This window comes from Balaenoptera musculus, chromosome 6, assembly GCF_009873245.2.
Source record: "Balaenoptera musculus isolate JJ_BM4_2016_0621 chromosome 6, mBalMus1.pri.v3, whole genome shotgun sequence".
NCBI classification, from domain to species: domain Eukaryota; kingdom Metazoa; phylum Chordata; class Mammalia; order Artiodactyla; family Balaenopteridae; genus Balaenoptera; species Balaenoptera musculus.
Window position 1 is genome coordinate 83,196,894 of NC_045790.1, and position 25,322 is coordinate 83,222,215.

Consider the following 25,322-nt stretch of genomic DNA (forward strand, 5'->3'; position numbering starts at 1 on the left):
GAGTGTAGCTCCTACATGAAGGCTCACTAATGCTTCCGTTTACGTGAACATGCGAGATGAAATGAAACAATGAAGACATACGTTGGAACTTCATGTGAGCAACTTTGCTGAATCAGATAATGGTTTTCAAAACCTTGAAGAATATTTTCTCAATTTTTAATGTTATTCTCAATATAACAGGTTAAACAGTTAAAGTTTAACCTGTATAATTAACACTCTCTCTGTCACTGTCTAGATGACATCCAGATGCTCTATAAAACATTAAATCAAGCCCTAGTGGGTATTTGCTGATTTCCATGGTGTAAATGCCCCATTGTGGTCAATTTCAACCTACCAACATCATGTTCCTGGAAGTGGAATTGGGAAAGATGCACAGCAGTAACACATCAATACACAGTATTCCCACCACGTAGATAAAAGAGACATAAAGAACCTTAAGAGAACAGGTATTAGTAAAACACACTAAAAATTAGTAAATAATATATTTTGTTTTAAATGCCACATACCTTTACATGTAACATAATCAGCTTAATTATAAGTTCATGCAGTTTGACTTTTTTTTTGTCTTCTTTTTTTTTAAGCATTTTTATTTTTATTTTTTAAAACTTTTTGGCCGCACAATGCAGTATGTGGGATCTTAATTCCCCGACCAGGGATCGAACCCACACCTCCTGCATTGGAAGCATGGAGTCCTAACCACTGGACCGCTGGGGAAGTCCCTGTCTTCTTTTTTAACACATATTTTTGTTGTTGTAATTTGACTTTAAACAGCTGTGTTTAATTGCCAGCTCAACTGTTTCCTACAAATGTAACAATCGGCTCTGGGCCACCATTCCTGGCCCCCAGCCCCCCACTCTTCTCAGTCCTCCTGGCCCGGCACGAGGGCCACCCTTCAGTGAAGCCCGCCATAGTGCTTCATGCCTTGCTGATAACACACGTTTGATCCCACCTTGCGTTACAATCATTTAATGTTATTATGTGGAATGTATCTGAATCCCCAGCCTGATGATGAGTTATGCTGACACTGGCACAGGTTACAGCACCCAGGGCCTGCCCTAGTCACCTTCATAGAAGGAATGTGAGGCTGAGAAGGCCACGTCGTCACCGCCCCACCACTTCCTCCAGGAGGAATGAACAGATGGACACAGGTGGCAGGATGAGCAGGGCAAAGGCTTGCATGCAGTCCTTGACTGAGGCTACAGATTTCCCACAAAAATATCATAAAGAATGGCTATTTGGGGATAGGTTGCAGGCTCTGGTCTGTGATAATTTAATGCCTGCAGGACAAGGGTCTGGCTGCCTCGGGACCCAGGAACCCCAGAAGGGAAAACTAGGCTTTCTAAGCCAGAGAAGGTAATCTAAAAAGAATTTGCTGTCAGGTCCTCCTGTTTTTATCCCAACTAGGCTTTGCAAACCTTTTTTTAAATAATGAATGAGAGGGAAGCAAAGTGGGCATAGACAGTACATTCCGATATCCACTGTCTCAACTCTTTTTTGGAAAAAGGTGGGGTACAAATCCCAAACTGAACCTGTAGGAATTTAGATTCCTGAAAGCCTCTGAGGCGGGAGAGTTCATGGGTAGGGAAATTAAGACTCCACACAGAAAACACAGTTAGGGGGAATTCCTTGGTGGTCCAGTGGTTAGGACTTGATGCTCTCACTGCCAAGGGCCTGGGTTCAATCCCTGGTTGGGGAACTAAGATCCCACATGCCACAAAAAAAAAAAAAAAAAGAAAAGAAAAAGAAGAAAACATTATATAAAAAAAAGAAAACACGGTTAGGGAGGAATGGGGTTGCTAGTGAATCTCTGAAGCTTTTATAAATGATTGCACTAGATATCACAAAACAATAAAAGCAGCGCCAAATAAAGCGGATGCCAATGGCAGTGTACATTTATCAACTCAGTACAGACCATAGCCTGTGCAGTTGATTTCAACTTATCACTTGCTGGGCAGAACCTGCTCTGCACTCCCTCCCAGTAGCTGCAGCAAGATGCCTACAAATGCACTTGTGAGGACCACACACACACAATGAGAGTTTCCTCCCCTCTCTGATTTATACTCCTTGATTTGCACCTGCCTGGGCCCCATCTCTCGTCAAAGCCCTGCTCCCTCCTCCCGCATCCCTGCTCCCAGGAGCCACCAGAGGGCAGTTTTAAAGGATGAGCTTCTCTCCTTTATCTTTTATATCTTCACATCTTTATCTGGGGCCTCACTGCACAGCCTCCACTCCTGCCCGGCCGTCCGGTCCATCTTCCTTTCCTCATCATCCCCACTCATGCAAGTTCCAACGTTCTCCTGGTTACACCTCCTGCTTTTGCTTGCCCTCCATCCACTTCCATTTTCCTTTGAGGAGCTACTTCTCTCCCGCTCCCAATCCACATAGACCTGACCCCAACCCTGGCTCCAAAGGCAGACTACACTCTACCCTTGGGGACACAGAGATAGTCAAGGCAAACAACCCAAGTTGTTATAAATACAGCCAAGACAGGACAGTGACCTTTACCCCTGGGATTCTGCTGGACCTACTAAGAAGGTAGCACTCTTTCTGCTGGGGTTGCTAAGTCAGTAGGAAGAAGAAGTAAGCATGAAGCTGCTGGGGGTATCCTTGCCACCACTTGAAGAGAGCTTACCTGAGACATGCAGAGAAACACTCCCTAAGCACCTGGATCCAGACACGCCTGAAGCACACCCTAGATATTTCCATTATATGAGCCAACAAATTATCCGTTTCTGGTATTGTTTTTGCTTAAATCAGTTTGAGTAGAGATTTCATCCCTTGCAACTGACAGAATTCTGATTTGTACAAGGTTCAGGGAAAGGTACATAACTGGGGTTGGAGAAGCAGTTCTACAGGTGTTTGTTCGTATATATAAACAAAACTCACCTACATTCAAAAACTACTATACACCTTTTAGGTATGTAAGCTCAGTGAAAACAAAAATACAAGGTAGAATCAGGGAAAGGGAAAGACAGGTGTTTTTGTTTGACTGAAAAAACGATAAAACACCTGACCTAGGATAGCTATAGCAAAGAAGGGCACCTGCTAGGTTACCATGGTGAAGAGGAAAGGGTGGGCTTTCAGGGCCCAGGGGACTCACCCTCATCAGTGATGGTGCCGCTGCTGGAGCCCCCACTGCTCTTGGACTGCCGGTGGGATGAGGAGGAGGACACGGAGGACTCGGCCGCATGCCCTTTGGGAGAAGGTGAAGGCGTGAGGGTGGGGGAGGTGCTTTTGGAGGTAGTGGAAGTTCCAGACGGAGGCCTTTTGCTCGTCTCCAGTTTCTGCTGAAAAGAATAAGACAAATACAATTTTGAGCCCAAATCAATTGAGTCCTTTGCCCATTGGGAGGGAAAACAACTCCTTCGTACCAGGACTGGTGAGATTTGGGGTTTCTGCATTTACTCTTGACCTGTGACTGAAATTTTAGAATCCAAGCTATAAGCCCTCTTTATCTGTCTCTGTATGTCTGTGTGTCTGTAGTTTAGAAAGGCCTTTATCCTTCATTGTGTAAATGTGTAATATTTTCTTATTTCCAGAGGGTATTAATAAATTTGATTATGAAGTCAAAAAAAAAAGAATAAGACAAATACATAAGCCAACATCTGGAGGGTAGACATGATTCAAACAGACACCCACAACAGGGAACACGGGGGATATTTGACTCAACAAGATATCTAACCAGGACTATGACATCTACTTAAGAAAACATGCAAAGCAGAAACAGTATTATCAAAACAGTTACAGGAATATCCTCCCCTGGAGCAGAGAGGCAGGGAATGGGATGGAAAAAGTGGCACATAAGGAGCCAGAAAACCCGGGTCCTAGTCCTGCCCCTACAGCTGCAACATTGTGTCCTTGGCTGAGTCCCCTAACCTCTCAGTTAACCAGCTCTAAAATGGAAGTGTGGCTTATTACAAACGAATGCCCATTCTGCTCTTCATGTTTCTTCATCTAAACCAGTCACTTCTAACCTTTCACCACAGAACACTTATTATTTTTCCTTTGTGTGTGTGTTGCACACAAAAAGCCCTTCTTAGTTTGAAATACTTTATTTTATTGAAGTACAGTTGATTTACAATGTTGTGCTAGTTTCAGGTGTACAACATAGTGATTTGGGTAGGGTTTTTTTGCACTTTATATTCCATTATAGGTTATTACAAGATATTGGGTATAATTCCTGGGACTATACAGTAAATCCTTGTTACTTATCTGTTTTATGTATAGTAGTTTGTATCTGTTAATCCCATACTCCTAATTTGTCCCTCCCTGCCCCCCTTTGGTAATTGTAAGTTTGTTTTCTATGTTTGTGAGTACTCTTAGACTTACAATTACGGAAACTAAGAAATTAACACTGGGACAGTATCAGCTAAACTACAGACAGTACTCAAATATCACTGGTTGTTACACTGATTCTTATTCTGGTCCAGGATCCATGCTGCATTGACTTGTTAGGCCTCCTTTGTCTCCTCCAATCTGTGAAAACTCCTTGGTCTTGCCTTGTCTTTCATGACCTCGACACTTTTGAAGAGTCCTGGTCAGGTATTTGTAGACTGTCCCTCAATTTGGGTGTGTCTTATTTTTTCATAATTAGATTTACTTATGGATTTTGAGGTTGATGACCACTGAGGTGATGTGCCATTCTCAATGCACCACACCAGGAGATACAAAGTATCAGTACCTTATCACTGATGCTAGCCTTGATGACTTAGTTAAGGTGGTGTCTGTCAGGTTTCTCCATTGTGAAGTTACTATTTTTCCCTTTATAACCAATAAATATTTGGGGAGACATTTTGAGCTAAATATTTTGTTTTTTCTTAAAAGTTTTGCCTGCTAATTTTAACATTCTTTGGTGCATCTTCTCTGGACCAATTACTACTGTGATGTTCTAATGGTGTTTTGCTATTTCTCTTATTCCTTCCACACTTATTACTTGGAATTCTTTTGTACAGAAGACTTGTTCCTTCTCCCCCGATTTATTTATTCAGTTATTTATTCATATCAACATGGGCTTGTGGATATTTATTCTCTGGGTTATAATCCAATACTACTGTTATGCCCTGGTCCCTTTTATTGGAGGGTGCTATTTAGAAACCAAAATCTGGATAATAGGTTGCTCATGGCTACTGGGATATCACTGCTTCTAGGTCCTCTCAGTGAACAGAGCAAGGAAATATATGAAGTCTACTAACCCATGCATACACACATAGCTCTACAATAAGTATATTCCTATGTCTATCAATCTGTGTATACATGTATATTTATGCATACATTCATACTGATTCATACTGATACCTCTGACTCCAATCCAATACCCACAGGATTAGTTCTAGCATTTCCCCTTTGACTCAATCTCTGACAGTTAAAAACTGGGCTCATTATCTATAATATATTTACTTATTTGTTCAACCCTAGTATATATATAAAGGGTATATGTACACAAAAGGTATATATATGTAAAGTAGCTTCACAACTGCTAGACCATAATGACTGCAAGAAAAAAAAAAAACTAGGATGAATTGGGAGATTGGGATTAACATATATACACTACTGTGTATAAAATAGATAATTAACGAGAACCTGCTGTATAGCACAGGGAACTCTACTTCACTTTGCTGTACAGTAGAAACTAACACAACATTGTAAAACAACTATACCCCAATTTAAAAAAAAATCAACTAGAGTACAATGCTTTTGTACAGTTCTTTTTGTCTTTACTTTACTCTTACAATATCCATTTACATGTGTTCTCCCACCTCCTATAGTGCAGTTATGTCATTCACTTGTAATACAACTAGATCTGTTGTCATAGTCTGCGTACATCCTTAGGTCCTGGTTGATTTTTTTAAAATTTGCATACAGTAAAAATAACTGTTGTGTACAATTCTACAGGTATTGATAAATACGTAGAGTTGTGTATCCACCAACAGAGTACCATATGGAACAGTTCCATCATCCCCCATATTCCCTTGTGCTGTCCCTTTCTAGTCCACCCCTCCCCCCATCCCAACCCATGGAAATAACTGATCTGTTTTCCATCCTTATAGTTTTGCCTTTTGTATACTGTCATATAAATGGAATCAAACGATATGTACACTTTTTTGTCTGACGCAGCATGATGCTTCTAAGATTCATTAAGTCACTGCATGTGTCAGTAGTGTGTTCTTTTCCATTGCTGAGTAGTATTCCACGGCATGGATGTTACCACAGTTAGTTTACACATTCACCTGTCATGAGATGTTTCTAGTTTGGGGTGTTTATGAAAAAACTGCTGTAAACATTCACAAACTGATTTTTGTATAAACAGAAGTTTTAAAAAAATTCATTTGGGTAAATATCTAGGAGTGAGAGAGCCAGGTCACATGCTATATGTATGTTTAGGTTTATAAGAAACTGACAAACTTTTTCAAGGCGGCTGTATCATTTTTGCATTCCCACCAGCAATGAATGAGAATTCCAGTAGCTCCACATTCTCACAGCACTTGTATCTTAATTTTTTTTTTTTTTAATTTTAGGCAGTCTAATAATAGGTGTAGAGTGCTGTCTCATTGTGGTTTTAAGTAGCATTTCCTAAATAATGATGTTGAACATCTTTTCATATGTTTACGTGCCATCTGCATATTTTCTTTCATGAACTATCTATTCAGATACTTTGTCCATTTTTAAATTTATTGGTTGTTTTCTCACTGTTGAGTTTTGAGAGTTCTTTATTCTGGATACAAGACCTTTATCAGATACATGATTCGCAAATATTTTGTCTAGTCTGTGGTTTGTCTTTTCATTCCCTTAATGCTGTCTCTTATAGACAAAATATATGAATTTTCATAAAGTTGAATTTAACATTTTTTTCTTTTATGGCTCATGCTTTTGGTACTATATCTTAAACTTCCTTGCCAAATCCAAAGTCACACAGACTTTCCCCTAGAAATTTTATAGTTTTTCATTTTGTATTTCAGTCTATGATCCATTTTGAGTTAATCTTTGAATTAGCTGTGAGAAATATGTGAAGGTTCATTTTCTTGCATATTCAATTGTTCCAGCACTATTTGTTGAAAAGACTACCCTTTCTTTGTTGAATTGCCTTTGCACTTTTGTAAAAAAAAAATTCAGTTGACTATTCTTTGGCCTCTCTATTCTGTTCCATTGACCTATGTGTCTGTCCTTCCCTAATACCGTTCTGTAGTTTTATAGTAAGTCTTGAAACTAGGTAGTATGATTCTCTTTTTCATAATTCTTTTGCCTATTATAGTTTCTTTGCATCTAAATATAAATTTCAGAATCACTTTCTAGATCTCTACAAAAAGAGCTAGCTGGGATTTTAATTGGGATTACATTGAATCTATAGATCAAATTACAAAAAAATTGATATCTATTTATCTAAGCTTATTTGATTTATCAATGTCTTGTGGTTTTCAACCTATAGATTCTGCATATACTTTATTAGATTTATACCTAAGTATTTCATTCTCATAATACATTTTCATATAATACATTTCAAATGTATTGTAAATGATATTTTAAGTTTCATATTTTAAAAGTCTAACCGTTCTAATTGTTCATCGCTAGTGTGTAAAAATACAATTGAGACTTTTGTATATTGACCTCGTATCCTGAGACCCTGCTGAACTCACTTCTTAGTCCTAGGAGCTTTTGTGTAGATTTTTTTGAGTTTTCTAAGCAGACAATCATATCATCTAAAAATAGAGATAGTTTTCTTTCTTCCTTTCCAATCTGTGTACCTTTTATTTGTTTCTTACCTTATTACACTAGCTATAGTTTTCGGTACAAAGTTGAGAGACTTGGATGTGAGAGACAACATCCTTATTCCTGATCTTAGGCGGAAAGTACTCAGTCTTTCACCATTAAGTATGATGCTAAGTACAGGTATCTTATATGAGGTCCAGGAATTTCTTTTCAATTCTTAATTTGCCAAAAGTTGTGATCATGAATGGAGTTTGAATTTTGCCAAGTGCTTTTTCTGCATTTTATTCTTTAGTCTGTTAATATGGTGAATTACTCTGACAAAGTGTTCTTTTTTTGGTATTTATCCTATTTAGTGTTCTCTGAACTTCCTGGACCTATGGTTTGGCATCTGTCATTAATTTGGGGAGAAATTCTTGGTCATTAAAAAATACATATATATTCCTTCTGCACCACCATTCTCTCTCTTTCTTCAGGGGTTCCAATTACTTGTATGTGAGAGTATTTGACATTATCTCACAGCTTCTGGGTGCTCTGCTTTTTTTCTTTTGCTTTAACTTCTTTTTTACTTTGTGTTTCAGTTTGGGTAATTTCTATTGCCCTATCTTCAGGTTCACTGATTCTTTCCTTGGCTGTGTCAGGTCTACTGAGGAGCCCATCACAGGCATTTCTCATCTCTGTTACATGTTTTCTATTTCTAGCATTTCCATTTGATTGTTTCTTATAGTTTCCATTTCTCTGCTGAAATTGTTACTCATAGGATCTTGCATGCTGTTCAAATTTTCCACTGGAGACTTTAACATATTAATTGTAGTTCTTTTAAATTTCCTGTCACATAATTCCAACACCTGTTTCACATCTACATCAGATTCTGATGACTGCCTTATTTCTTGGGAGTGTGGTGTTTCTTGCCTTTTTGTACGTCTTATAATTTATGCTAAAAATTGGACATCTCATATAGAATAGTAGACACCATGACAAATAGTTTTCCTGCCTGGAAATGGGTACACCTTTCCTTCTGCTAGGCCTTTAATGCTCCTTCGAGCTAACTACAACCCAGAGTGGAAAAAGAAATCCCTTTCCTAGGTTTTAAAAGACTTTGTCAATAAGCTGCCTATATTATTAATGAATTCTTCCTTCTGCTTTTTCTATAAAGACAGACATTCCATAATAAAGCTTCTGGTTAAGCAGGAGATAATTGGTATATCCCTAAGAAACAGATCTATCCCAGCCAAGAGCAAAGAAACACAATACTCTAGGCCTTGTGTGCAGCATTATTGGGGAGGGAGCAGATAAATATAAAATTTGGGATGCTCTGAAATATTTGAACCATTCCTCTCATCCCCAGTGTGGCAGATTGATCATGTAATGGCATCATCTCCACCCCTCCCTGGATCAATACCCTTTGCTACGTAACTCTGTGTGGTCTCCTGCAGTGGGTGTGATGACTTAGTTACTTGATTGGTTTTCAACTTATGCCTTTGACTGGTGCCATTAGAACATACCCAAGCTTGCTGTGGACATACATGGCCCTGTTTTTTTGGTCACCCCAGCCAAAAGCCAAACATCCAAGTGATTCCCTCAGACCAGAAGAACTGCCTAGTTAAGTCAAGACTAAACTGCCCAGCCACAGATGTGCAAGCAAAAGAAATGCTTTCTGTTTTAAACCACTGTGCTTTCGGGTGGGAATGGAAAGCTGATATTCCCAGTGGGCCTTTGGGCTTCCTGAGATCTGGGAAGTGTTGACGCATACTCTGATCCCACTTCCCCCCCAATTCTGTGTCTCCTAAGGCACACTTCATGTGAGAAGCCATGCCGTACAAATATCCCACCATCACAGGGGTGCTTGTTTTAAGCAAAGTACAAAACCCAGATTCAGGAGGCTCATGTTTTGAATACTAATTTCTAATTCTTCCTAAAGGAGTCTTTGAAAAGCACTTCATGTCTCCATTTTGCTGCTGGAGCCTTTGACAAAAAGCCCACTCCTGTGTCCTTTGGTTTAGGGCAGTGGTTTCTAAGAACTTGGGCCGGACTGGCTGCAACACTCTCTGGGGAGAAAAACAGATTCCCCTAACCCTACCCTAAGAGTTTCATTCAGTTATGCTGTGTGGAACCCAGTCATCTGAATTTTTAAATAGCTCCCCAGGATTACAGCATATTCTTATGTTACGAATATCAGGTGATCATTAAACTGAATCATTTCCCCAGTCTTCTGTTTCCTGAATGCATCTTTAGACACAATTTCCTTTCATCAGAACATACTTGTATACAGATTAAATATGACAGGTGCATCCAAGTGAGGTAATAGTTAATATAATTTATAACTTAGATGCCTACCTATTTCCAACACCAATTAAAGGAAGCTAACAATATATAACACATCTAATAAGACCGTCAAAATAGAAACAGAAAATTTTAGACAACAGAGAAGAGGAAAACTATATCAAAATTCTAGAGTAGCAGATTTACCTTAATGAGTAGCTGAGTTTCCTAGCAGCAAAGGCAAAAAGTGAAATATGCTAATTATAGAATTCTTACTATCTGATGAAATAAAATGTATCGAAGTATCAGTAGAGACATTTTTTTCCGCAGAGCTGAATTCTAAAAGGAACTTAATTACATAAATCCTATTACACAAGTAATTTTGAACATAATAGAAAATATGCTAATGTATAGAGAGAAATTTTTTCTGGAGTTATATTGTAAAGAAACTAATTACACAGGTCCAACTGCATAACGGACTTTGAATAACAAAAAGAGTTGTATAACCAACAGTGGTTGGGCAGAAAATAAAGACTATTTCTCATACATCCATTAAGACATCAATCTCTGGAGGCACTTCTGGGCAAAGGTCCAAGGGTGAGGCCTTCAGATGATCTAACTTTTCTCAGGGAGAAAGCTTAAGACATCTAGAAAATAAGATGAAGAGTGGGGTTGTGCCTGGCCTTGGGGTCCTCTCAGAGGAGGAAATGGGCTATACTGCCCCACTGTGGGGCACCTGGAGAGCCATCTGGTAAAGGAGCCAGTTCACACTCATGACTAGGAACCCACACTCTGGGGGCTCACTCCATTAATCAGCCCAGGAGGAGGGACTCAGGAGGTGGAGGGGGCAGATTCTGAAGACACTGGAAGACCTCCCCTCCCAGAGGCATGTGGGGTCTTCCACGCATTGCAAATCCCACAGTTTGCTACCAACGTGGTGAATGCTCTGGGGCTGCACTAATGGAGGAAAGGTGCCAGAGCAGGGAGGTGAGGCCCTGGCTCTGTCCTGCCCACCAACCTTCCTTTAGCTCCTTTCCTACACCACACTCTCATCTCTGGCGCTCTGCACGTGCCGTCCCCTCACCCTGGGACAGTCTCTCCCTTGCCCCACCCTTGCCCCTTTCATCTGGCACTTCATCCTTCAGAGCCCTGTCTAGATGTCATCACTGACGCCCTCAAGCCTCGGCAGAAACCCAGCCGTGCCCCACAGCGTCCTCCCCTCTCCACGACAGACCCTACCACGCCAGTGTGAGACGGCTGTGTCCGTAGTGACACGCTGAGAACGGTCACCAAACCCCTGGTTCACTGCTGGATCCTCACTGCTGGAAGTGCCAGGCACAGAGCAGATGCTCCAAAGATGTGGACAGTGGATGCATAAGGAAGGAGTACAAATACTACTGCTACGACTGTCAACAGTAAGAGCTGACACTTACACAGGTGTACCAGGTACCAGCCCCACTCTAAATGCTAAAGTGTGAGGCTGCGATTAGAACCCAGGCAGTTGCTCCTGAACCCACACTCTGAACCCTTTTGCTCTAAATCCATGAACAAAAACACGTGCCGTGTGAGGCTGGGTGACCAGTACAGGGCTGCAGAACTTAGTGCTCACCCCGGCATCGCACCGCACCTCAGCGCCCCTCCCACCTGGAGGGATCCTGGAGATCGGGCGAGAGGTGAACACACGTGTGCAGGAGGCCAAGGGCACAGGGTATGATCTCGGCAACCACCCTTCGCAGAAAGCCCAGGTGCGGCCAGATGGGAGGTTTAGTCCTATGCCATGACGGTGGCACTGCCTGTGCTCCCCAGGCGTGGACCATGCTAGAACAGGACCTGTGAGCGTCAGAGGAGCAGACGGAAACAGAACAAGCACCTTGCCACCAGGAACACTGCCGCCTGCAGAGGAGACCAGGAGCTCAGACGGGCTGGAGCCAGGCGCTGGCCCAACAGGACTTGACCGATGGCTGGGCTTCTGCTCAGATAATCCGGCTGCTTTTTTCCTCTGGGCAGCGATCTGGGACAGAACACTGTCTATGCTGCCACCTGAGGAAACAGGAATAGGAATGACTGCCTGGGTCCAGGGCACTGCAGTGCGGGCGGTGGACATCAGGTGCTGACCTGGCTGAGCCGGAACCCCGTTTCCCAGACCCCTGCCCCTGGCTCTGGGTCAGGGCTAACCACAGGAGGACTGTGCATGACAACTGGTAGGTGGACGGCCGTCAAGGCGCCAGTTTGTCCTCACTTTCCCCTGAGGCACTGCCGGTTCGGTCAGCCGCCAGCGGGCACAGACAACACGCCCTGCCCTGGGCTCCCCCAGCAGCCCCGCTGCAGTGCCTGCCAGCCGCTGCACGTGCTGCCACGCCAGGGCTCCTCTGCCATCGTCCAGCCCCCGCTTCTGGATCTCTACACCCCCAGCTACTCCCACAGTCGTGTCAATAACTTTCTCACTCCATAATACTCAGGGGGTCAGCCTCCCTGACTGAATCCTGATTGCCAAGTTCCCTCTCCCTGTTTCCCCAAACCTACCAGCAACCTTGAATTATTACGAAGGAAAAGGGGAAAGTGATAATATCCAGAGCACGGGAGGGCACTAGAGGGAGAACACTGATAACTAACATTTATAGAGCACTTACTAGGTGGCAGGCACTGCTGTAAAGCCATTCTGGAGGGCAAAGTGTAAAGCTTCAAAAACAGGCAAACCCACTGACCCCGCCACCCTGATTCAAAGGCACTTACATTAAGCAAATCACTAAGCAAGCAGGCAAGTGCAGAGCTATGGAGCCATTGCTTAGAGTGGGATCTACAAGAGCAAAAATCTAGAACAGCCTTGGTGTTCAACAAGAGGGAACTGGTGAATTAAAACTGACACCTCATATGAGTGGAAGGCTGTTTGGTTATTTAAAAGATGCTGTAGCTACATGTGTATTGGCATAAAGAGGTGTTTACAACATGGTAATGGGTACAAAGAGGAAAAAGGTTACAGAGCAGACTATACTGGGAAGTCAGCCTGCCTGCGTGCAGGTCCTGGCTCTGCTACTTCGCAGCTGTGTGACCCTGGCCGAGTTATTTAACTCCCCTGAGCCCCAGTTCCCTCCTCTGTAAAGTGGAGAGGACACCTCACAGGTTGTTGGAGGACTGAAGGAGCTAGTCTATTTAAAGGGCACTGTGCCTGGCACACACTAAGTGCTTAATAAATTATTATTACGCTTTCATAAATATGCATTAAAGTACTTTGCGAAGATATACACCAAAATGTTAACAATGATCCCTAGTGGGTGAGATTATACTTCCTTTTTTTTTTTTTCTTACCTGGTTTTCAAGCTTTTCCATAAGAAGCATGCATTCCTTATGTAATGGCATAAAGCTGGGTGCCTTCCTGCAAAGCTGGCTTTGGTTAATCCTGGATGCCCTCGGGGAGGACTAGAAAATATCCTGTAACCAGCCTCACTACCTATTCCCATATTCTGGTGTTTTGTTTTGTTTTTAATAGTATTTACTATCATCAGATTTTAAAAAAATTATCTGTTTATACCAGAATACAACTTCCTACAGAACTGACTTTGAATTTTTTATTGCTAACTGCTCTATCGCCTAGACATTCCCTCACATCTAATAAGTGGTCAACAATATTTGCTGAAAGAATATGGTAAGCAAATGTAATGATGTGAAAAAAATTAAAATTTAAGAAAAAGAAAGTATGCCAATAAGCCCAAAATAACTGTGGGGCAATCTGCTTTGAGTCTTAATTGTCTCTGGGCAAATCTGCTGTGTGTCTCTGGGCAAATCTGTCTCCCACTCTGAGCTTCAGTTTCCTCATCTGTTCATTGAAGGGTCAGGATGAGAAGATATCTAAGGTTGAATCTTCAGGGATTTTAAATACCACAAAAACACCATGTATTTCTCTTAGTTTCTTGTAAAATTTTCCAAGAAAATAAAGCATTATAGACTATTTCTTCCCCTCCCCTGCTCTAAGAAAATGCATAGAAGAAACTATGAATTGTGAATTCACTGAAAAATCCTTTAGGCACATCAACGAGAAAGACAGGCTGTATGCAGTGGTCTCTAGGACTGTCCCCAGTTCACACCCTCAACCCCAAGGGATCTTCCCACCTCCCCAGAGTGGCCTGCCTGGGTACCCACCTGAACGGTTGTGCAGCTCCCCACCATGCCTGTTCATGCCTCCTACCCCACTGGAGCCACCAGAAGAATGAGGTGAGTGGTTGAAGTTTCCAGAATTGGCGGGAGAGGCTGGGCTTCTGGAGAGAGACGGAAATTTAACTGGCCTGACGGGAGTCTGCAAGAACAAGGTGGATATCACAGTTAGGGTTTGCTGTTCATTCCTTCCGATGCACAGATCACAGTGGTGAGGGACCTGGAGTTCAGCTGGCCCATCCCAGCCGGTGCTTGCATCCACTGGCACGTCCTTGCCCACCAGTGCTCATCCTGCTAGGAGTCCCCCAAGGGATGGCAGTTCACATCTATCTGCTGACAACTTGACCGACCATTAACTCAGGCTGAGCACCTGTGACATCGTACAGGTCACCCACCTGCTCCCACGTGGTGGACTAACGTAAACCCACTCTGTCCATTTTTGAGTACCTCCAGCCACCAGGCCCTTGGTCTCCAACTAGTGATTTGGTATTATGACAGTCCAGGGAGGCAGCAGCAAGCAATGGGGGTCAGACAGAGACGGGGGTCCTGAGGTTCTCCAATCACTCGACACAAAGCGGCAGGGTCAGGTCCTAAATCCCTGTCCTCAGTTTGCCCATTTACTGTATCTACATTGTCTACAGTCTACACATATGGAGATCAGCTCCCACAACGAGAGGGACTACCTCAGTATATCACAGAGACACACTGAGGGCCACCAAGTCAGAAACCACTGTGGTCAAAAGGATACAAGTCACACTTTCTGGTTGCAAGAAAATACTAGTAGCACACATAGTTGCCTCCCAGTGTTGAGCTTGGTCCTGGACCTGTGCAATGTAGTATGGAACTTGATTAGAGGCCAAGAACCTGATTTCTGGTCCCAGCATCCCCGCCCCAACTTGGCTGGGTGACCTTCAGCAACTGATTTCCCTTCTCTGGGCTGTTTCCTCATCTACTAAAGGGAAGGGTGGATTAGATCAGGTCTTCAACCTGTGTTCCAGGGAGAGGGGCTCCCATTTTCACTCCATTCACTCTAACATTTTAATCTGCTTACATATTAAGTTCTTTGGTAGGGTTTCATTAGACAAAAGAATATCACTCATTTAAAAGAAAATAAAAAGCTTCAGCCCCCCTGGATTAGTGGGTCTCAGGTCCCTTCTGCCTGCAACACATCACAATGTCAGTGAGTGGTGATGTGTAAAGCATGTCAGCTGGACAACTTACGGTGTCTGTGCTCCCGCCGCCCACAGGTTGCCCCCTGCTGGCTCTCTGGGACCGCACAGTCTTCATAGGGTCTGCCTTCCCGTTGTGACATGTCCGGGACCGATCCGAGCTCCACAGCTCAAAGCTGGAAGGAGGTAAGAAAGGGGGGATGACTGCCTTCAGCTTGTCGCTTGGGAGTCTGGTGAAGGGGGCTCCATTCCGAAGCTGAAAAAGACAGGCTGTGCGTTAGGCAAGCTCCAAGAGGGCTCCCGGCTCTGCGAGGAAGACTCCAGGTTTCCCCTGCTTCTCAGAGAACGGCAGCACTACCTACCCCTCCACCCAAGCCAGAAACCCACATGATGTCCTCAGCTCTCTTCCCAGCAACCAAGTAATTCCCACATCTGCTCTGCTCCAACTCCCAGGTTCTCTTGCGTCTGTCCACAGCAGAAACACACAACAGGGGCGGGGAGTATGGAGAGTCGTGGGGTAGCCAAGGGGTGATACGTGTGCTGTGATGGGGCAGCACAGGGGAGGGGCCACCTCTCCCTGCAGGTAGAGAGGGCATCTTGTGGGTGGGGGGGCACTTGAGCTGAGCCCAAAGGACAACAGAGAGGTTGGGGGAAAGGGCACTGCAGACCGAGGGAAGAGAATGTGGAAAGGCCTGGAGGCAAGAGTAGCAAGACCAGTGTGCAGAATTGCAAGGACACTGGTGTGACCAGAGTTGGGGGTTTCAGGAGAAGGGGATGAGGGTACTGGAAGGCCCAGGCTGGCTCTCTGTGAACCCAGCCAACCCTCCCATCCCCCATCCCACCACCTCCTTCCTACTCCAGCCACACCTCCCACTGTTGACATTTTAAACTGCAATTTAAGTTTTGAAAATGTGATTTGGGGTCAGTATAAAATCCACACAATGATGACTGGTGGATTGTCAACGAAAAGCTTTCACACAGTCCAAGCTAACTTTAATTAAGAAAAGACAGTGAACTTGGTGCCAGATGGTGCTTTGCAGGGAAGGGCATACCACAGCTAAACCTGCCTCGGGGGCCAGGCAGGTGGGCACCTCCGCAAGGATGGTTGCAAACGCCCACTCAGCAGAGCACCGTGGCCATCCTCCATCTGCCACGGGGCAGGCAGGCACATTGGTGCCCTCTAGAGGGCATGAGGAGGTGGGACAGGAGAGCAACAAGATGGGAGGGTGGGCATCCTGGGTTCCCACCCTGGCTCTGTCCCGCTTTTCTGAGAGTCTGTGAATAAGGGCTGTCCCCTCTGGACCTCGACAACCTCATCTGCTTAAGGGTATTCATCAGAGCTGTTAAAACAATGAAAAACTAGGAACCCCAAAGTCCAGCAGGTCAGTCTTAGATAAAGAGATGAGGGCACAGTCCCATGATGGAATGTTCATCCTGCAGCCATTGGATGTGACGGGACCAAAGAGTGTTTCTGACACAGAAAAGATGGTCATGACAAATTGTTAATACACCAGGTTCAGCACAATATGGGGAAGATAACAGTGCCTGATCTGGCATGGTTGTTGGGGATATTAAGTGAGTGAATATATATAAAGTGCTGCAAATACTTAATAAGCATTTGGCTGGTACATACTTAGTGCTGTGTTAAGTATTTGTTTACTATATATAACACGATATCATATTCACAGATGTGAAAAAATGATTAGGAAAAATACTCAAAAGATATATGCCACAAAATGTCAATCATGATTATATCTGGATTTGTGATCAAGGGCAATTTTATTTTTCTTTATACTTTACTGCATCTTCCAAAATTTCAATAACAGCATTTCTGTCTTCATACTGAAAGTAATTATTGCTATTTAATAACATTATCAAATGTTGGGCGGTACAAGTCCCACAGTCAGTGTGCAGACACCAATTTACACCTATTACACAGCAGGGCAGAGCGGGCAGATCCTGGTCAGGGCTCCGCAGGTCCTGGGGCAGCTTAGCCTTTTAGGGGCTCCTCTGCTCCCTTCTTCTCTCCAATACTGCCCTCTCCTGGCCAGCCTCCAGATTAGGGCCTCAGAGCTAAACGGACTTGAGCCCAACTCCAACCAGGAGACTCTCACTTCAGAGAAGAGAAATGAAGCCCAGAGAAGTGAGGTAACATGTCCAAGGTCACACAGTAGATAAATGAGAGCTCATTCTGGGCCAGCCACTATGTTAAGAACTTCCTGGGGATGATCTCATTTAAAAACCACAACCATGAGAGATAGCATCCCCTAAGTAGAGAAGGCTAGCTATCACCTAATGTCCATCCTCGATATCTTCCTCAGCAGACACACCTGATATTTAGATGAGCACACGACCACTTGGAACAAAGACTTCATTTCCCAGCCTCCTGTGCAGTGTGAATAGGCCATGTGACTAAATTCTGGCCCATTTAATGTAAGCAAAAGTGATATGTGAGTTTCCAGGAAACTTCTTTAAAGACACCTGGCATGTGCCTATGGTCACCTCTTCTCCCCTCATCTTTCCTGTCAGCTGGAGTGAGGTAGTAATGGACAGAGCTCTGGCAGCCATCTTGGACCAAAAGGTGACCTTGGTAGTAGTAGCCATGGCTGGGAGACCAACAGGTAAAAGGAACCTAGGTCCCAAACTCTATGGAACAATGAACTAGTCTTGAACTTCACTTACTTGACAGAAATGTGATGCTGTCATATATTTATGCCAGTTATTTGGGGATTTTCTGTTACTCATAGCTGAACCTAATCCTGATACATCTCTAAGTTATAGATGAGGAAACTGAGGCCTCTCTCAGGCTGGAAACACACCCTCCTCTTTGAATCCTCTCTCCTTGGCTTTCCATAACCAAAAGGGTGAGTTCAATGTCACCCATCAATTCCTATCCCTACAAGGCCCCTGTCCTCAGTACTGCCTCCCTGAGAACATGATCGGGGATTACCTCTGGCTGCTAAGCACCAGCACAGCCTTACCTGCAATTCAGGGCTGGCATCTGTCCTGATTTCTCGGTGCCAGAGATATACCCACCGTTACACATTTTGATATCAACCCCATCTGTAACCACCACAGAGAAAGACAAACGTCTACATCCCTACTTAGAAATCAATCCCCTAATGATTGGTAGAGACCTGAAATGCTTTTAGAAAAGCCCCACACTCACCATGGTTGTCAATAACACATCTTCCTTTTCTCCTCTTGTGCTCCCAGGACCTGAGAAACAAATAGAGGTTTCCTGAAATGACCCCCCCGCAAAGAGTTCACGTCATGAAGACAAGTGACCAGGTCAGCCTTCATCCTGGAAAACCAATTCTCCTGAGTGATTAAATATTTAATAATAATTGGTATTCTATATCTGAATAGAAGGAAAGCACTTAAAAGGTATCTTAGAGTGTGTTTTCAGCTTTTCCATAAACCACTGTCATGCTGGGTCAGACAGTGGTACCTCCAGCTCAATAGTCTGTCTCAAACAGTGGTGCCAAAGGATCTAGTCTGGGTGTGGGAAGTCTGACTGTTAGAAGGGATCTGATCTAACTGACGTCCCAACCAGTGTGGGAATCTCCTTCAGTGCCCTGGCAAAGTCATCCAATCTGTTGAATACCTCCAGTGGTGGGGAGCTCACTAACCCCAGCCCAACCCTGGTAATTCACTCTATTTCAAAACACTGTCGGTGCAAGACCAATCACATTCGGCAGGTGGGAAAATCACCGATCGAAGGCAAGAGAGAGGCAGTGACTGGCCAGTGGTCTCTCAACAGGGCATATGGGACAGGAGCCTGGGACTCGTGCCACCAGCTTCCCCATTCTACCACACTAACAACAGTTATGTCCCTTCTTTGCCAGACCAGCCACTCTGCCCCAGTGTCACATTCCAACAGCATCTCACCTCTGGCATCAGCCCAGGAGGTGGGACAAAGGGAAGAGGATGAGGGCAAAAAGGTTCAGGGTTTGACTATTTTGGAAATTCTACTACACATGCAACTTCTTCTTACCATTGTCTTTGGTCGTGGGGGTCACATCGGGGAGCCCAGAGCGGCTTGTCTTGTCTGCGGGGGGGGCCCTCATTGTGGAGTCCAGTGCTGGCTCTGGCTCATCACAGAAAGGCAATGGCTGGTTGCTGGACAGCCCACGGGGCAGTGTCTGCATCAGTTTGAGCTTCCGGAACCGATTGGACATTCGGTTCCACCAGGACTGCCAAGGAAGTGCAGAGCAGAGGTCATGCCCCAAGAACACCTAGCCCAGGGACGGTGACCACACTCCACACGTGCTTCCCCTACCCCCTCCTGGGCCCACTGCAGGCATTACCAATCAACCATAGCACCCTTTCCCAAAAGCCATGGTTCTCTCTAAATCCTTCCTGACCCAGCCCTTAGGGGGCCTTTCCAATAGGCTGGAGTTGGCAGTGAACCCTATTTGCTAACCCTCTTCTAATCAATCTCCTTATTGCACAGATAGAGAAACACAGACCCAGGGATGTCAACTTGCTCAATGTCTTACAGTCAAACAGGGACAGACAGATGGACACAGAGGCAATGCCAAACACCTTAACATCTATTACTGCATAACCTCCTTCCCCCTATTCCAGTAACAGTGTGAGAGGTGTCAGGGTGTCCACACCAAGGCCTGGACCATCTGCTCCTGTAGCTGATGCCTTCCCACCTAAAGAGAGGACAGGTGCCACCCCTAGGGTGTCTACATAACCCCACGATAGCTCAGAGGTTACTGGCACAGCGTCAAAGGGAGGCTGTGAGGGCCTGGCCTACAGAGATGGCAGTGAGGCAGGAATGAAGAGATCTATGCAAACAACACTGTGAGGAAGAATCCAGGGGCCTGAGTGAGTGATGAACATGAGAAGAATGCTAAGTCTGCAGATCTGAGAAGGTGCTGGAACCCCAGCCAGGACAAGGGAAAAAATAATTTTGATTTCCAACAAGCAGAGCAGGGCTGTGAGGATAAGAAATTCAAAGAGAAACATTCAGCTTGGAGTTTAGAAATAGGCAACTGGAGCTTGGTTTTGAGGCTTCTAGAAGAAGCTGACGGGGGCCTGTGGACCGCAGGGAGATCCTAGAATGGTGCAATCAGCAAATACTTTCCACACTAAAGCACAGGCCACAGACAGATGGCCTGGAAGAAGAGGTGTTCAAGGTTGGCCAGCTCAGTACTACATCATGCAAAAAAAATGTTTAAATTCCCTACATTTACAAATTGTGTCTCTGCATCAAAATCTGGGTTTCTAGTTTCTCCTGAAAAAGATGGGAGCATGTGGCAACATGGACCCACATACTTGCAAAGCAGCGACTAAGGCCACTAAGTGGTTACGATCACCCCAGTTTTCCCTGGTCCCCACCGTTCCCTATTGTTCACCTTCAGCTTACCTCCTGACCCTACTGGGCCCCCCACCCCAGCCTACACCAGCCCTGGGTAACAAGGAAGCAGCAAGCATCTCCCCCCTTCACCCATTCTGGCCTGGCTCTCTGACGCCATTTAAGACAAGAAAAGGCAAACCTTAAGTCCGCCTTTGTCATCAGGCAGCACTGGGACACTCCAGGGCTGTCGGACCTTCGAGTGGGGCAGGGTTGGTGAGTGGCTGGGCCGGCCTTTGTCTTTATTCACCTGCATGCAGACAGATGCCAGCAGTCGAACAAGTTCCGTGTCTATGGACACAAAAGGCAGCATTTTACCTGCAAATATGTCTGTCGGGCCATGGGGTGGGGGCCCAAGATGACCCCCATCAGCCTGAGAACTCAGCACCACAGCTCCAGAGCCTGTGTTACTCCAGGATCAAGGCGTCCCTGCCTCTCCACTGGCTCTTCAAAAGGTGGCAAACAGGTGAGCAGGGTTTAACCCACTTAACCAGAAATAAAAGCCAGAAGTCCTGTCCTACCAGAAAGGCAGAGGGGTGGTGGGTTTAAAAAAGTACAGGCTCGGGACTTCCGTGGTGACGCGGTGGTTAAGAATCCGCCTGCCAATGCAGGGGACACGGGCTCGAGCCCTGGTCCAGGAAGATCCCATATGTCGCAGAGCAACTAAGCCCGTGCACCACAACTACTGAAGCCCGCGTGCCTAGAGCCTGTGCTCCGCAACAAGAGAAGCCACTGCAATGAGAAGCCCATGCACCGCAACGAAGACCACTTGCTGCAAATAGAGAAAGCCTGTGCACAGCAACGAAGACCCAACGCAGCCAAAAATAAATAAATAAATTTATTAAAAACAAATAATAAGTAAAATAAAACAGCTGTTGTTTAAAAAAAAAAAAGTACAGGCTCTACAGCCAGATGACCGAGGTTTGAATTCTGCCTCTGTTCCTCCCTGGCCATGTAACTGCAGGTAGATTAAGAGGTGACATTAGTATCACCACATAAAGGTATCTGGAGGATTTGAGGTAGTTCCTAACATACAGTAAGTGCTTAAGAAAGGTTAAGTAGTATTAGTTATTATTAACTCAACTAGGCTATTGAAAAAACAACAAACAGGACTGAGAAGAAAATACTACCAACTATTAATATGCTTTTCTCTTGATGACTGTTTCCTTTTTTTCTCTCCAAGTGTTCAATAATAAGCATGTGTTTCTTTGAAAATTTCAGGCAAAAACTTCATTTTTTTTTTTTTTTCTTTTTTTTTTTTTTTTTTTTTTTAATTTTTATTTATTTATTTATTTATTTTTGGCTGTGTTGGGTCTCCGTTTCTGTGCAAGGGCTCTCTCCAGTTGCGGCAAGCGGGGGCCACCCTTCATCGCGGTGCACGGGCCTCTCACCGTCGCGGCCTCTCCCGTTGCGGAGCACAGGCTCCAGACGCGCAGGCTCAGCAGCTGTGGCCCACGGGCCCAGCCGCTCCGCGGCATGTGGGATCCTCCCAGACCAGGGCTCGAACCCGTGTCCCCTGCATTGGCAGGCAGATTCTCAACCACTGCGCCACCAAGGAAGCCCCAAAAACTTCATTTTTAAACCCACTAGGAAAAAAAAAAATCCATTGGGGTAGATTGTTTTATTGGTAAAGGGAGTGGGGGAGAAGGGGTGGGGCGGGAAGAGACACAGGGAAAGAGACGAGTCTTTCAGAGGAAAGCGTGTGTGCGAGGAGCCCGGGGTCCCCGGGAGACTGATTCCGAATGATGTGAACCCTAGGCGCGTGAGGAGCGAGATCACTGCACTTGGGTGGAGGGCCCTACCTCTCTAGCAGGGCTCAAGTCTTCCCAGACTCCGGGCCCCTCCCCTCTACAAGCAGACGAGAAGCTCTGCTTCCCTCCCTGCTCTTCCAGGATACAACAGGACCAGCACATATCTTTGATGCGTGGGGCCCGCAGGAGGGGAGGGTGGTGAGGGAGGTGATGCTGGCGGTGAGGAATGGCACTCGGCCTGCCACCTCCACAGCTAAGGGAGGCCGCAGGAGTCCCTCCACCGGACACTGAGGAGGCAAAGTCCTCCCCTCCACCGCCAGCTGGTTAGAATCCGGCTCAGGGCTCAGAGCATGTGGGCCAGGAGGGCCTCCCAGCTTCTCCCGCTCTGGGCTGAAACTCGGGGGTCACAAGAGAGACAATGGGTAAGACAGACCCTGCCCCCTGAGCTGGCTAATTGGAAGCCCCAGGTCCCAGAGGAAGGCCTGTCAAAGTGGGGGAGGGTCTGAAGTGCCAGCTGGGGGCTTAGTAATGGCGACACCTCCAGCACAGGACCCTTGACCTGGAGCCTCCACCTACACAATTAAGCCACGGGGGTCACTGCTTCGTCTGATTCTGCTCGTGAGAGGGGCCTGTTTCCTCCTGAGTCAATCAGGTTCTGGCTGGGAGCACAAATACCAATCTAGGATTTGTGCGGACTGCCAAGGCCTTCCCTCCTGGACACTCCCAGAACGCTGGAGCCGAGAGAGGCCTCAGGGACTACCTGGTCCCAGCTCCGCCCTCCTTGGGAGGAGCGAAGACTTGCCTGAGGCTGTGTGGGGAGCTCTGGGAGTTTGAGAGTGGCTTCCCCCTTGAATAAGCAAGTGCTTAATCACAGGTGATTATCTCGATTTCCAGCCAGAGAACCCGGCAGGCTTAAAACTCTTTTCCAGAAACAACCCACCAGGATCACTCAGCAGCATCACTAGGTCAAAGGCCGTGTACCCGTTTTTTGCACGAAGAGTGACATCAGCTCCTTGGTTTAGCAGATATTTGACAATCTCCTTGTTCCTGTGGAAGACAGAAAAAGCCAGAGTGAGACCCACTGAAAGGGAAAGCACGGCCTTGCTTCTGGGCAACATGAGTGGTGGCTTTAACTACAGCAGCATCTCTGCACCTGTAAAAGGGCTTGGAGAGCTGTGTCTCCCAGCCCTTGTTCCCTACACTGTGGGCAGCCATGACAGAAATCAAAGCCTGAGTGCTCCTTCCACAATCAAAACAAAAACCAAGGGCTCTGCCCCAAAAGTACTGGCCCCCAGGACCACATGCAGGCCCTGCCCCTCCAGCCCCAAATCAGGATTCCTGCAGCTGAAACGTGAAGCCTCCCGCAGGCCAGGGTGTTTGATGTGGAAGTCTGAGGCCTATCAAATGAGGAAAGAAACCACTTCAAAAGGACGCAGGAGACTGCTCTGATCACCTGAAGCAGGACAAGGGTGGAGCCTCTAATCAGGAATCAGATCACTGAGCAGGTATAAGGCTGTATGCAGATCCCTGCCTCTTGGTCAAGCCCACCCCAAGGAGGAGGCATCCAGGAGGGCAGAGGGATGACTGGATGAGAAGGGATACAGAAGCACCAGTCAACGCTGACGCCTATTCAAAACGAGGGCTAGGACAAGCCTCACCATCAGACGAGAAGCCAGTGGTACAAATGGCCGATGTTCATTCCCAACAGGGGCAATAGACGGGCTGCTATATACATCAACGTGAAACTCCAAAAGAACTAATCTGTTCACTCAACTGAAACCAACCCACAGAAACTTATCTTTCAGTATAAAACCTTCCTTCTGCATGGTTTCTCATGGCCACAGGTGAAATTGTGTGCCAAGGCAACAGGAAATCTGGACACAAAGGGTAGGAATGCAGGATAGACTGAGCCTGCGTGGCTTTTAGTCTTTTTTGAGTGCCTCAACATCTTCATAATTGGGGGGCTTATCTGTAGCATCTTGGTACCAGAAACCCATCAGGAACCCTATTTCAGCCTGGGACATCTTAGCCTCCCCACTGAGGGAGTGGAGCTGGCACTGACCCGTGGTAGGTGGCCTGCATGAGGGCCGTCCAGCCATGCACGCTGTCCTGCTTGTCCACGTCAGCATGCCTCTCAACCAGTAGCTGCACCAGAGGCAGCTGCCCCATGACAGCTGCCAGCATCAGTGGGGTCGCCCCATCCCCGTTAACCAGGTTCACGTGGTTGGGGTCTTCATCGGCAATCTCTTTGACCAGCTGGAAGTTTCCTGCAAACAGAAGCAGAAGCAGAAGTCCTGGTGATCCGTGGGCCTGGTACCGCAGGATTATTTACCCAGTGGTTTCACGTAACAGATGTGCTAAGCCAGCCTCTGCACTGGGCTACTGGGCATCGCAGGGGCTACAAAGATGAGTCAGAGGTAGCCCGCACTCTCAAATCCTTCCGTCTACGAGGGATGGAGGCAAGCACACAAACAGCTTTACCAAAAGAGAGAAATGTTATTGATATCTTAAAAGAATGGTGATGAAGGGCAATGTGCACGCAGAAGGAGAGCTCAGGTCTTCCTGAGAGGTGAGGATAAGGGCGAGCTTCCTGGAGGTGGGGGTCTATTTCAGGAGAGGCAATATTAGGCTAAACAGCCCTTCATTACAAAGAGAGTGGAGTGGGTAGGTGGGCAGCCAGGCATTTTAGAGGTAAGTAAAAGCCAGGACATAGCCACAGGGTTTAGCCAGAGAGGCAGAGGGGGCCTGAGAGAGCAGTCTGGAATCTGTGTGTAAAACAGCATGACTACCAGACTCCAGGGTCTGAAACTCCCTGGGTGAAACTAGAGTCAGGAAACAACAAAATGCCTGTTTCTTTCTCAAATACTCTGGGTGGCCTTGAAAAGGACTATAAATATTAATTAGGTTGGAAAAAAATAGCAC

General features: G+C 45.7%; 1 protein-coding gene across 5 annotated transcripts in view; it reads right to left on the reverse strand.

The window, feature by feature from the left end:
- The window catches only part of ANKS6 (ankyrin repeat and sterile alpha motif domain containing 6), a 62,234-nt gene that overhangs the window by 23,351 nt on the left and 13,561 nt on the right, over positions 1-25,322 (reverse strand). For 4 of the 5 annotated variants that reach the window (XM_036856380.1, XM_036856379.1, XM_036856377.1 and 1 more), the window contains exons 4-12: positions 24,463-24,667; positions 23,341-23,447; positions 20,792-20,940; positions 19,279-19,477; positions 18,451-18,500; positions 15,334-15,537; positions 14,101-14,254; positions 11,834-12,003; positions 3,101-3,287 (exon numbers count right to left, since the gene is read on the reverse strand). In XM_036856380.1, coding sequence (XP_036712275.1) covers positions 3,101-3,287; positions 11,834-12,003; positions 14,101-14,254; positions 15,334-15,537; positions 18,451-18,500; positions 19,279-19,477; positions 20,792-20,940; positions 23,341-23,447; positions 24,463-24,667 — 1,425 coding nt within the window. The remainder of the gene's footprint in view (positions 1-3,100; positions 3,288-11,833; positions 12,004-14,100; positions 14,255-15,333; positions 15,538-18,450; positions 18,501-19,278; positions 19,478-20,791; positions 20,941-23,340; positions 23,448-24,462; positions 24,668-25,322) is intronic. The other variant, XM_036856378.1, reaches the window with a different exon arrangement.